General features: G+C 44.8%; 1 protein-coding gene across 2 annotated transcripts in view; it reads right to left on the bottom strand.

Moving 5' to 3' along the window:
* The window catches only part of PAPPA (pappalysin 1), a 183,562-nt gene that overhangs the window by 73,017 nt on the left and 97,911 nt on the right, over positions 1-12,634 (bottom strand). For both annotated transcript variants that reach the window (XM_009475824.2, XM_087753259.1), the window contains exon 10: positions 4,764-4,960. In XM_009475824.2, the coding sequence (XP_009474099.1) occupies positions 4,764-4,960 (197 nt within the window). The remainder of the gene's footprint in view (positions 1-4,763; positions 4,961-12,634) is intronic.

The raw sequence follows: 12,634 nt of genomic DNA, 5'->3' as shown, positions 1-12,634 counted from the left end.
CAATTTTCTTACAGTATTTTCTTACCACTCTTGGAGCCCTTGCTCTACCATGTTATTTCTTTTAGTATTTAGAGTATTTTTGTGCTTCTGTCTTTTCCTTTTGTGGGCAATTTCAGACATACTGCAATTCTAGACATCTTTCTGCTGCTGGTGGAAGAATAGGTTTGTTGCAGTGAGTCTAGATGAGTGCAATTGTGGGAACTGTAATAGGGGCAGGAGGGGGCCTCTGTTTGTGGGAAAGATGTAATAAGAATCCTCTTCCACAACTTCTTACTCCATAGCAGCCCCTGTGGGGTACCCGGAGGAGAACAGGGTGTGTTCATCAGTCTGGGAACGAAAACGAATCCCAGGATCTGTCTGTGCCCAGCAGCCTCAGGAAAGAGTCCCCTTCCAGTTAACTGTGCCTGAGCTGTGCGGCTTTTTTTCCATACAGGGGAAAACCAGGCTCGGCCAATGGCATAGGGAGAAAAAAAAATTATGTGTATATATATTCATGGTTACTTGGTCTAAACAACTTCTGCACAACTGGAAGGAAATGCAATGAAAGACACAGCTACCGGGGGACTGGCCCTCTAAATTGCCAATGCACACACCAGCTTCCAAGTCCTGAGCATGCATAGTCATGACAGGAGTAACAAGGTTAACAATAAGCCACCTAAAGATCCTTTAGTCCCTTCTTATAATTGTCTATTATAAAGGCCCAAAGGGAAACTGCAGAGGAATCAGTTCTCCAAAAGCAGGAGTGCCACCAGCAAGAGGAAAGGAGAAACAGCATCTCCAGCCTCCCATGGTTGGTCTGCATCCGTCTGCCTCTGCTCCTCTTGCACAAGCCACGGAGCAATCCTCCCAAAACAGGCCTGTCAGAGGCTTCCTCCAAAGGCACATCTGTATAGAAAAGACACTTTAGCAAAATATCCGAATCCTTCATGAGGAGAAAAATATCCGATGAGGAGAAAAATATCCAATGAGGAGAAAAATATCCAAATCCTTCTAGAGTACAACCTACTCTAGAAAGAGAGACTAACATATAAGCTAATGCACTCAACTCACTGAAAACTGTGGGAAAACAAAATTGGTGTGCAATGAGAGCACGGAGATTGAGTAGACTCAGGTCAGTGCAAGACCCTGATTTCTTGAATCCTACAGGACAGCCAACCTTTTACAGTGACATAATCCACACTGCATCTGCCTGCTTAACAATCCTCACCAATGCAGTTTCACCAGTGATGATAAAACAGGGATTGTCCGGGCAGGCCATGAGTTGGCTTTTTAAACTCAGGCATTGTCAAGCCCAGGTGTACTTAACCTGGTGTCAGGAGGCCATGTCCTGCCCCCTCCTGCTGGTAACAAGGAGATTGACCCTGGCTGGGTACAAACTGGTAGGGAAATAAGTCCCTGTGGACTTCCAAGACAGAAAAAAATTGCAGCTATTCACAAAACAGATCAGACGAAGCACCCTTTGTCTTGTCTGTTTATGCCTACTGGATCTGTCCTTCAGCTAGTATAAATCTGCCCAGCGCTGCTGCTTTTTTGTAGTCTTTGCCAGCATACACCAGCTGATGACTTAATGCCAGCATCAATGATTGTTAGCACAAGAAAGGCCCCAAGAAATAAACTGTGCTGTAGAAAACCCCACACAACCAGTACATCAACACCGATAATATTTCACACACAGCGGATGGCAAGGAGAGGCTGTTTACAAACTCACAGCAAGAGCGGTAGGGAAAAGAGCAGCCCAAGAGTGTGCAAAGCCCTTGCTGCTGAATTCCTCCTGCAGTCAACAACAGGTACTGAGCAGCGTCTGCTTCACGATCTGCGGAGGACGCCAGATTAGAAATCAAACTGTAAAAATACCCTGCATCAGTGCTCGCATTTCTGTGCTGGTGCAATGTTGCTGACTGGTCCTCTTTGGCTCTAAATATGATGCTGTCAGTACTGAGAATATTTCTTAATCAGCACTGAAGAGTGGCTGCCAGGAAAGTAGAAGTGGCTGTCTATCAGTCTTGCTTCTGCAGAAAGAGCGATTGTTTAAAGGGGGGGGCTGTTTGACCTTTCCATTTTTCAAATGTGTATCTCTTCGCCAAGACTGTGTCATTCTTTGTAAGCATTTTGTTGTTCAAAACAAACCTTACACTGTGAACTTTTTTTTTTTCTCACTTAGTATGTTGCCATTCAGCAGCCTCATACTAACAAGTAAGGAACCAGCATGTAAGATCCATCTCAAAATAATAAGCAAGTGCGGGCACCCTACTTCTAAGGAATAACCAACTCTGCAGAAACGGGCAATGCCTCAGGTGAACTGAGAAAAACAGGTGTGGGGTGGTCAGTCTGCAGAAGCAACCCTACAATAACAAGCAAGTGAGCTCCGGCTTGTGCTCATAAACAATCCTCCAACAGTAAACAAGTGCACGCAGGCACATATTGCTGAGAAATACCACAATAACAAACCCACCTGCGATGCCTACTCCTCAGAAACAGCCTAGGCAAAACTATGACAGTCATGCAGAGAAAGGGGTGTTGAGATATCTAAGGATGAGAAAAATTTTAAATCGTGAAGGACATGCTTAAAATACTTTAAAGCACCTCGAGAGCGCTGGGGCAATTATGAGATACAGGGATGGCTAACAAACACGCAACTTATGTATTCTGTATATTGCTGTGCACTCTACTCAAACCTATCTTTCATGGCATTCTTGATGAGAAGCCAACACAAATGCCACTCTGATTAATCAGGAAACTACCCAGCAACAACACGAAAAGTTTGCACAACACCAGCAAGCACACAACCTACTCTGAAAGATATCTGGGTGAGGAAAGGTGCTCCTTTCATCAATACAAAAAACCCCTAAGGCTCAATGCTTGTGCAGATAATGAAACCAAACTTGTTTACACACCAGTGATCATTACATGCAGTGATTAGAAGAGATCTTAGGTTAATTTTCATCTCTGCTAGCTAACAGACTGATGACCTGCTGCCCCACCTAACCTCTCCGGAGTGACAAGTCAGGTGCTTTCACAAGCCAACGAGGCTGTCTTGTTCCTGGGGAAAACAAAGACTTTCTTAACATATATGATTAAAAAGGTCAATGAACCCCATGCACTTAAACTGGTGTAATAGGACCAGCTGAGCTAAAGCAAAAATTCCTTTTGCTGGAAGTAAATAGCACACTGTTATCTCCCCAGGGGCCAGGCAATAACAGGAGGCATGTTCCCATTCACTCTGCCAGTGTGGGATATGCTAGTGCTCTGCCTATAGATACCACAGCTTTTTTTTTTTTTTCCTTTTTTTTTTTTTTTTTTTTTTAACAAGGCTGTGACAACTTAATCTCATCTGGGTACAACAAACATGCCTGAGTTGTGGCTACACAGCAGGGCTTTCTGTTGTGTATATGCGTGGTGGTGTTTTTTCCACCACAGGACCATATGTTACCTACTGCATGGTGTGGCTGTGTTTCTACCAGTGCATTAGGAGAAAACCAGGGCAGCTCTCCATAGTGGCTGCAGGGGGACAGAGTGCCTGGGGACATCCACATAAAGCAGCACCTGAACTGGAGACAGGGGGCTTTGGACTGTACTACGGCACAAGGAGCTTGAACAAGAAGTTACGAAGGCACTGGTAGGGGTCCAGAGGAAAGTTCCTTTTACAGTGTGAAATAATAAATGAGACCATGACAAAAAGGCAGTACTGGGCTTGGGATTCTGTCTTGGTACGATGCCAGCTAACCACACTTTGTACATTTAAAACTGACCTGGTCATTAATTTGTTACAGACTTGTGCAATGTGAACAAGGCCAAGTCTCTTGGATAAAGATGTTTTCTCTTGCAAGCCAACTGGAAATGCTTAGCGTTTACTATTCACAGAGAAATCTGCTTGTCATATCTGTGACACGGCATTCCTCTCTGCACTGCCCACTCAAGACACCTCCCAGATAATTAGACTGTAAGAACAACTTTGCTGCATCAAACCAAAAGTCCTCCTAATCCACTGCTCTGCCTCTAGCAAGGGACAACGGTGGATGCTGAAGGAGGAATATATGAAGCAGCTCTTACATGATGATCCTTTCCCTGCTGTAACCTCTAAAAAACCAACAATATGCAATGGGGGCTTTCCTGAGTCAGGTTGCATCTGGACAGTTGCATCTGCATTGTGTACAGCTCTGTTTTCCAGGAATTTATCTAATGTCTTTTTGAACTCATTTGAATCTAATTCTCTCAGGGAGACAAAAGGTAAAGTTATAGTAACTGGAGCTATTTATGTTACAAAAGAGACATGTAAGAAGGGGGTTAAAGCTAATGAATGGCTTTGGGAATGGACAGGACCTTTCTCAGAATAGAACAATAGGGTGCTTTTATGAAACCGGGAGACAGAAAACACAAAACTATTAAAAAAGAAAGAACGCTCTTTTGTATTATTCAGCATTAGCCTTCAGAACTCATCGCCACAAGATAGTACCCTGTGCTAGCTGCAGAGAGAACGTCTAGTCTTTTAGGTGATGATAGTTAGCCAAGGTGACTCCTACACAGCTTATTGAATCAAGCAGGCCACAACTTCGGCCAGTTTTTGGTTGGATGATTGGAACTGAATTTCAACTCATCAGTACTAATCAGGCTCAGAAAGAGGGAAACTGCTGTCAGGGGCCTTCCATGGTGAAACAGCAAGTTAACAGGCAGGAGTAACATCACACACAAATGCTGACCATCTAGCTACACTGATGAATGTTGCTCCTTGCTGGACTTCACTTTCCAGGACAGGTTTTCCTTACCTGGGTTGCTGCTGGCTGACCAATGACCACCCATCCTGGACACTGCTGGTCACTGTGATGTGAGACGGAGACGTTGGAAGCCCACTGATCGAGGAAGCCTTTGGGAGTGTAAACACCACAGTCTTTGATGCTTGTCATTTGCTCAAATTCCTCGCATACTCCATCACCATCGTGGAAATAGCACCTGCTGGGTTCATCTGCCAGAAGAAAGCAGAGAAGAGTAATCACAAAGGACTGGCTACACGTCTGCAATCTAGTTGCTAGGACCTGATAACATCAGTGGTCGTGTATCTGCTGGATCAGGTCACTGGAAAGTGAAAGCATTGGTCGCTTCTAGGTAATAGCAAGGTGATTTTTGAAAAGCCAAGCAACAACAGTCAACGTTTGTATTGGGCAGCTCCCCCAAGATAGTTCCTAATGTAAGGGGTTTTCTGCTTATTTTCATCTATCTCCATTTAAAAGGATGGAGACAGAAGAAAGCAGAGATAGAAAATACATAGAAAGACAATGTGGGTGTTGGCATAAATTCCACCAACTTGGATGGAAAAACGCCAACAGAGGGTCTGGTCTACAATGTTTCCCTTTTTGGTTTTAAAAGATATCTGCAGAACAACAACAACAGCAGCAACTGTGAATTTAGGGATGGCAAAAACCGCCAAGTTCACAGTGGTAGTGACCAAAGGGCCAAACAGATCTGTTTATCCAAAGAGCACACACAGTATACATAGTGTGAGGATAAGCTTGCCACATACACACACAGCTCCAACCAACGTGACTCAGATTTGACCCGAAAGGATCAAAAGCAGCAGGAGACTTTATTATCCTTGTCCATTTATTCTGTGGCTTTTCTAATGAGACTGCCAACAAAGATGCCAAATTTTTGAGGTTGTTTCTGTAACACTGGCCCATTAAAAACTGAACTGAGATCCATCTACTCTTTTCAAACAGACTGCATAGCAATAATGACTTTCAGTCATTAGAGTACTCTGTGAAATGGAAACCTTTGACCTGTTGGTATCCTATTTTGTATTGTATTATCATTGTCAGTCCCCAGAGGTATCCAGTTCTGACAGCCTGTTGTATTTTTGTCTGGCAAATAAGTCTGCTGAAAAACCGGTAGGAAATTAGCCAGAGCTGCTAGCTGGACTGATGGAAACGATCCCTAAGGAGAGTCCTGCCGGTAGCATTGGACTATCTCGAGCTAGGTGTCAGAAAATCCAACGGCTGCTCAATTTTGAGCTACTTCCAAACTACTAAATCCCCTGTTTATTTTTCCTCCTGGTTTACACAGTAAAATACCATCACGAGCCAGAAAAAAATCAGTTTATTGCAATTCAATTATTTAATGACTTTCACTCCTTTTCCCCTCCCTTCCTCCCAATCCCCCGTGCAAAATTCCAGGTCCTTAAGAGAGTGTGAGTTTGAAAGAACAGAGAAGTCTATCAGGGAAGAATGTCATTATGGTTTCATTTCATCACGACCTCTGCAGCCAACTTGTGTACGTGGAGAAGTGTGGGGAACTGTGTATTTGCTGGGCGAGTACTCCGAGCTGGCGAAAAGGAGCCAGCACGAATCTGGAAGCTGTTCAGCTGTATGAGTGCAGCCCTGCATCTGAGCAAATATTCCCAGGGTGGCCAAATGTCTTGACCCTACATGTCACATCTTAAAATCTTCATATGGCTGAGAGCCACCAAACATATACCACACACCTCGAAGAGCTGGGAGGAGGAGGGCTTGGGAGAGGCTTCACAGACAAAAGATGACAATGGCTCCCTGGGGTGCCCCATTACTCCACCATGGGAGGGGGCTAGGGTGGATGTGCAGATGGGCCTTAAGGCAACCCAGCAGTGCTGGCCCCAGTGGCCCAGCTGCCTTGTCTCCTCCCACGGCCAGATTGCCCAACAGCCCTGATGCCAGCAGGGCCCTGCTACTCTTCATCGGGTATGACCCAGCTGGGAACATGTGCTTGAACTGCTCATGAACCCTATGTGCCCTGAGAGCCCCAGTTTGGGCATCCCTGTAACATACCATGTTTCTCTGCAGGGTTTATTAACGCTGGCACAGTGCTACACCAGCGTGGCTCATTCATCCCAGGGAGAGACACGCTGTGTGTCTGGCCAGGTCAAGGAAGGGGCAGAGCAAGCATGTAACTGTGATGGCCATGGAGATAAACTTTTTGTTCCCTCACCTTATCCTTCTGCATCTCTTGTTCTGCTCCTCTCTGCAGAGATGTATCAAAGCGTAAGCCTGGTCTCTGCTGTACCCAAGAACAGTAGGATAAAGCCAAGCGGTTCACCCGCCTCAGAGCACTATGTCCCAGTTTGAGTGAGAGTCACAGCAGAAATCTCTGAGAAATATTCAGCCCTGGAAAGACTGTGGTCAGCAATCAAAAATCCTCAAAAACAAATCCTGAACATATGAAATATGTGTTTTTGGAAAAAGAGTTTCTTTGTCATTTTATGAAAAGGGGCTTATTTCTGTAAAAAGGAAAAAAAAGAAAGGAAAATACCTACCATATTAAAAAGACCCAGCCTTCAGCCTATAAACATATGCACAGTCAGATACACACTTACAGTGAAATACCAGCACCCACGTGCATCCTGCTACACACCCACACTGACAGAAACATTGACACACAAACACATGTATGCTCTCTTTACACATCCCCAATGCAGCCACCCCACTGATGCAAACACATACCCAGAAACTCACAGCCTAATTTTAGGCATATGTGTTTAGGCAGTGTTTCCCTGGCCTTCCTGAAGCATTGACTTATTTTCACGACAGGCACTGAAGTAAGCACAGCATTTATATAGCAACATACTCCTGCACTGGCTCCGAACGTTCCCTCCTAATGCGATGATAAACGTAATGGGCTTCTGATAAGATCATATGTTTGGGATAAAAGAATACTCAAGACTTACTCCAATCCAATGACTTAATTCATACTCACATAGATGGGAAGGCAGCCTTTGAATAGCTGTGATCCAGGCCAGTGTGTGATCCTAACAGAGGCTAATTTGTTCCTGATTATGCTTAAGACCCCAATAAATCTGTCTGCTCGGAGTCTGCAAAACCCGAGGGAGGAACCGAATGGAGAGACTGAGATGTCTGAATTAAATGGAGACTGCCTAAATGATTAACAAAGTCTAACTGAACTGCACTGTCATGAGTGCTTCCACCGTGCTGGTCCTGAAGAGTCATGGCACCCTGCCCTCCACTGCAGCACGGGTTCACTGGCTGGATGACACCTCGCACAAAGGCTGAGAGATTAGGTACTCACTCACTTTTGTGTGCTTTGAAAAATGATGGGGGAAAGTGGCTTTACAACCCAAGCTTTCTTTAAAGGAAGATCTGTAAGTCCTACTACTGACACACCATCCTGAAGTATCCAATGCCATGCTTTGAGGGGAGCGCTGGTGAGAAGAGGGGAAAACTTTTCCTGTGACTGAGTGATGGCAAAAAGGGGGACTTTTTTGAATCCTTCACAGACACTGGTGAGGGGACTGACGAGGGCATCAACCTATGACAGCCCGGTGTGGTACATCACTGGGTGGGCTGCCACAAAGAAGCAGAGGGTCTTCCTTCATCAGGTATTGAGCACCAGCTCTGACTTCTGATTCTTACTGCGGTCCTGGATGCTCAGTAGGTTACACATTAGGCTTTACATTTTCATGAGCAAAGTGAAGAACGACCAGATTGTTTCTTCCTACGATTGCCCTCACAAAATAAAAACTAACAGGCTTCTTCCTTTTCCACAGTGGTGTGAACACAGCTCTGTTAAATCCGTAGAGTCCTACAGGCTCAAAGCCGGGGAGGGCAGTGTCAGGAGTCGTATATTTCTAGGAAGGAGTAGCTAACATCTTTATTTCCATAATGGTGCAAAATGCCTTTTCTGTTCTCTTCTCAACTACTGTGACATGACATGCATCCAGGGCCTTGGTAATATGAGCTAATTTTTGTCTCCATGAAGGTCTATAGGGTCCCAAGATCTGGTGAAGGTCATAGTGATGTATTGGTCACATATGGTCTGCATCATGGACTACGTTCATCAACACCATAGACTTATCACTTCAAAGTTGAATCTGATTTGACGGAGATACAGAGAAAGGGAACATGAAGGAAATCTGATTTGTCTTCAAGGAAAAATGACTTCAAAAAATTAGAAAGGAGTTGCCTGGAAATCCAGCTTAAATCTGGAAGAGTAAAATGTCTGCAGGCATAGTACCTGGCAGCAGGAGAGAGCGTCTCTGGGGGATTAACAGATGCTGAAGGATCCTGAGCTGAACTTGTGGAACATATATTCTATCAGGCAGCCCAAGCTCCTTTTCCGTGACAAAGTTCTTACTAAAGGCACAAAAATGTTGGGGACAAACCAAAGTCCCTCTCTTGCCCTTGCTGTGGGAAAAGGCAGTCTCCGGTTCAGCAAAGATTTCTGTGACATCTGGGAATCCCTGAATGCTCTGTGGCAGCCATCAACCTGCAGAAGGGGGATTTGTTGGGGAAACAGATTGGCGAGACCTGGCCTGCTTACTGTTGCAGTTAGGCTTCAACATCCAGAACGATCATAGGGCTCTTCTGTGTTGCACCAGAAAATGATGCAAACTCCATTTTTCCTTGCTTCTTAAGCTGTGAAAGCGCAGTTGCAAACAGGAGCCTTTTGTATTGAAATACAAACTCCTCCTCTGAGGTTCAGAAATGAAAGGATGCACAAGGTAAGGCAGAGGATTTAGAGAGCACCTGGGAAGCGCCTATCAGACCAGGCCTGGATTAACAGGTAACTCCCCATCCCAGTCACCTGTTCAAAGCAAGGCTAGAAAACCACCAGCGAAATAAATGAAGTCTGATGGCGATCAGGAAGCAGACATGCAGGATATACACTTATCTGTGATAGGCAGCCTTCCACCTCATTTTAAAAAAAAAAAAAAAAAAAAAAAAGAGATAAAGAGATCCAATTCCTAGCACAGGGCACATCCTTCAACGAGGCTTCTAATGTCCAAGCTGCATGGCCAAAGTGCTGGGGACAGACACTCGGGGCGGCTTCCTGTTTTCAGCTAGAACGCAGTGATTGGCATCAGCACAGTCTTCTTTTGTGCAATAACTAGTAATTTTTTAAAAGGCCAGACAAAAAAAAAGGAGTATTTTTAAGCTCAGCTGTTTATTTAGGGATGTTTCCAACTATAACAAGCCTCATACCACATAACTATTTGTCCGAGAAAAAAAAAAAGAAGAAAAAAAGGGGGGACAAAAATGCAGAAGCATTGTCTCAGAGTAACAAATTCTTGGAACAGAGCGAGCTTTGCATTTTAACCCCTGAGGGGTCTGTCCAGAGGTGTGCAGGCCTTTTCGGACACAGCAAGGGCCAAATCACAGGTTCACCTAAGTCAGCAACTTCTGCAGAAGCATGATTTTATCACCACGTCACTTAATTGGCATCTCCAGCACTGGTGTTTATATTCACAGATGAGAAGAAACGTATCCAGAGGTTTCTATCACAAAAGGAGAAATAATTCCACTGCAGATCACATGAACTCAGTGGCTGAGCAATCACAGAACCTGCTCCATTTATTTCTATGGGAGTTTCACCTTTGGCTTCAGTGGGAAGAGAGTGAATAACATGGCCTGCTTCCAGGATATCTGCTAATCTCTTCTTTAATATTGAAGAAGCCAGAGACAGAGATATTTCCTGCTACAGTAAAATATTCGAGAGTTACTTTCCTTCCTGGATATTCTGATTTGAAAAGAGGAAAACCATTACACAGAGCTTGGGCAGACCTTTCTGAATAAGGTTGCATATCAATAAATAGTGACGTTTTCCTTCAATGAAGTAAAACAGACATCTTGGAACTGAAGGCAATGTGGGTGTTGCAGTCTATTGCAGAACATCCAGGGGCCTTGCAGGAGGCTTTTTTCCATACAATATGACAATCGTGTCTGAGCATCTCCTGAACCGAGCAGGTGGGCATAATATATTTGCAGAGCGCAGCTCCCTGGTAATTCAGCTGCTTCGTGGAAATACATTCCTGGGCTTGTTCTTTGTCTGGCGTGACTCGGCTCATCGGTATGATATAGCGGTCGGAGCACAATAATTATGCAATTGATCTGCGTGCTGCAGACAGATACAATTACAACTCCCTCCCAGAGCCCGGCATTGAAATTTGATATTTCACCTCCAAGAACACGAGCCTTTGTCACTTCAGCGAAAGGATATTTTCCATCGCTGGCAGTGGTAGTAACACCTTATCTGCTCTGTGGCTAGCCAACAGGAGCCAATGTGGCCTTCCCCCAACCCCGGGCTACCAGGCATGCTATAAAAGCACTACAACACACGTCTTCTTCCCACCTAATCTTGTTTCCCACCCTGGGTGGTTGGATAAATCAGAAAAGCAGTGCTGAGAATATCTCAGTATTTCCTCAGACTTACACAGATTTATTAGCTAAACTTGGAGACTGTTTGACTGAAAGTCTTGAGGCTTCTGTCACACAAGGCAGCAACTGCTATGACCACGAGAAGGCTGGCCAGCATGGTCCTTCTCGACACCTGGCCCACTTGCTTGGGAGGCTGGGAAGCAGCCCAAGAGAAAAAACCCAGTGGTGCCATTCACCAAGGAAAACAAACTGCTTGTTTGTGCATGTGGTTGGATGTTATTGCAAGGGAAGGTCTTGTGCTCAGCATCATCCTCTAAGCACAGCAAGTTGCTGTTGAGTCACAGAGGCTGCTCTACGGAGGGAAGTATGACCAGCTGTGGAAGCCCCTCTGATCCATGGAGAGTAATGCATGAGGGATGCAACAAGCAAAGGAGTAATTCTTCTGTTGGGCTCTCATTGTAGCTGTGTCCTAAAAACCAAAGCTGGATTGAGCTGGGCTGGAGTCACTGGCCTAGGGAAAAATGCAGGCAAATACCACGCCAGCCCACATTCTCCCCCACAAAAAAGCATCTGTCCTTTGTATTTTGGTGCCTGAGATGCTTGCTCTCTCTGCTCTGTGGCTCAGCTGGCCCTGCTACGATTGCACTATTAATGATGACAGTCTGAAAAACACTTTAAGAGACTTTATGATGATGCTGTGATTACTAACTTGCCAAATGAGTGCTTAGACATTTTAGAACATGTAGCCACATTCCCATGAGCTGCAGGAAACAGTCAGCTTCGAAGTATTTGCCTTAAGCTGAAGGATTCACATAAATATCATCTGAATAGCCCCGGTCAGTAAATTCAATGCTATTTGCTACGAAATTCTGCTATAGAACCTCAGCTACTTTATGGACAGCAATACTCTTTCCCAAGCTCCTTGGTCAGTGCTTTAGTCTTGTTGATACCCTGTGAGATGCCGAGTTTTTCTTGCAAGGTGGCTCAGTTTCTCCCATGCTGTTGTTTTACTGAAAGCCCTCGGCGGGGTCAGCCAAGGCCTATTTAATGTTTGTGAAAGAAGGCGAAATCACCATTAGCTGCTGTGAGGGGCCACAGTTTCGGCAGTCAAAGCTGTGTTCCTGTGCAGGGGTATGAGGAAGGGAGGGGGAGAGGATGGGAGCGAGGCGCGCTCTCAAAGCATGCCCACAATGAATATGGATGGTCATCCATCAATTTATTTTAAGCGCATTACTTCTCTGTCAGAAAGGGGAAAAAAGGGAAAAAGGAAGAAAGGAAAAAAAAGACATATAAAATTAGGTTTGTGTCACTCATTTAACACTGCAATTTCCCTAGAGGATTATGCACCAAACAGAGATAGCAAGCTCATGAATATTAATCATTTCCCTGAATGCAATGCAGCCAGCCAAACAATAAGATTAGGGGAAAGTGCTATGCTTAATTTATGGATAATGGGAGAGGTAAAGGATAGAGCTCCCACAAAGGTAAGGCTCACAGCTGGA

The sequence above is a fragment of the Nipponia nippon genome, unplaced genomic scaffold (genome assembly GCF_047370975.1).
Source record: "Nipponia nippon isolate SJK-2023a ecotype South Korea unplaced genomic scaffold, ASM4737097v1 scaffold_16, whole genome shotgun sequence".
Lineage (NCBI taxonomy): Eukaryota > Metazoa > Chordata > Aves > Pelecaniformes > Threskiornithidae > Nipponia > Nipponia nippon.
The sequence above is the reverse complement of the archived record's forward strand: the minus strand, read 5'-3'. Positions and strand labels throughout refer to the sequence as shown.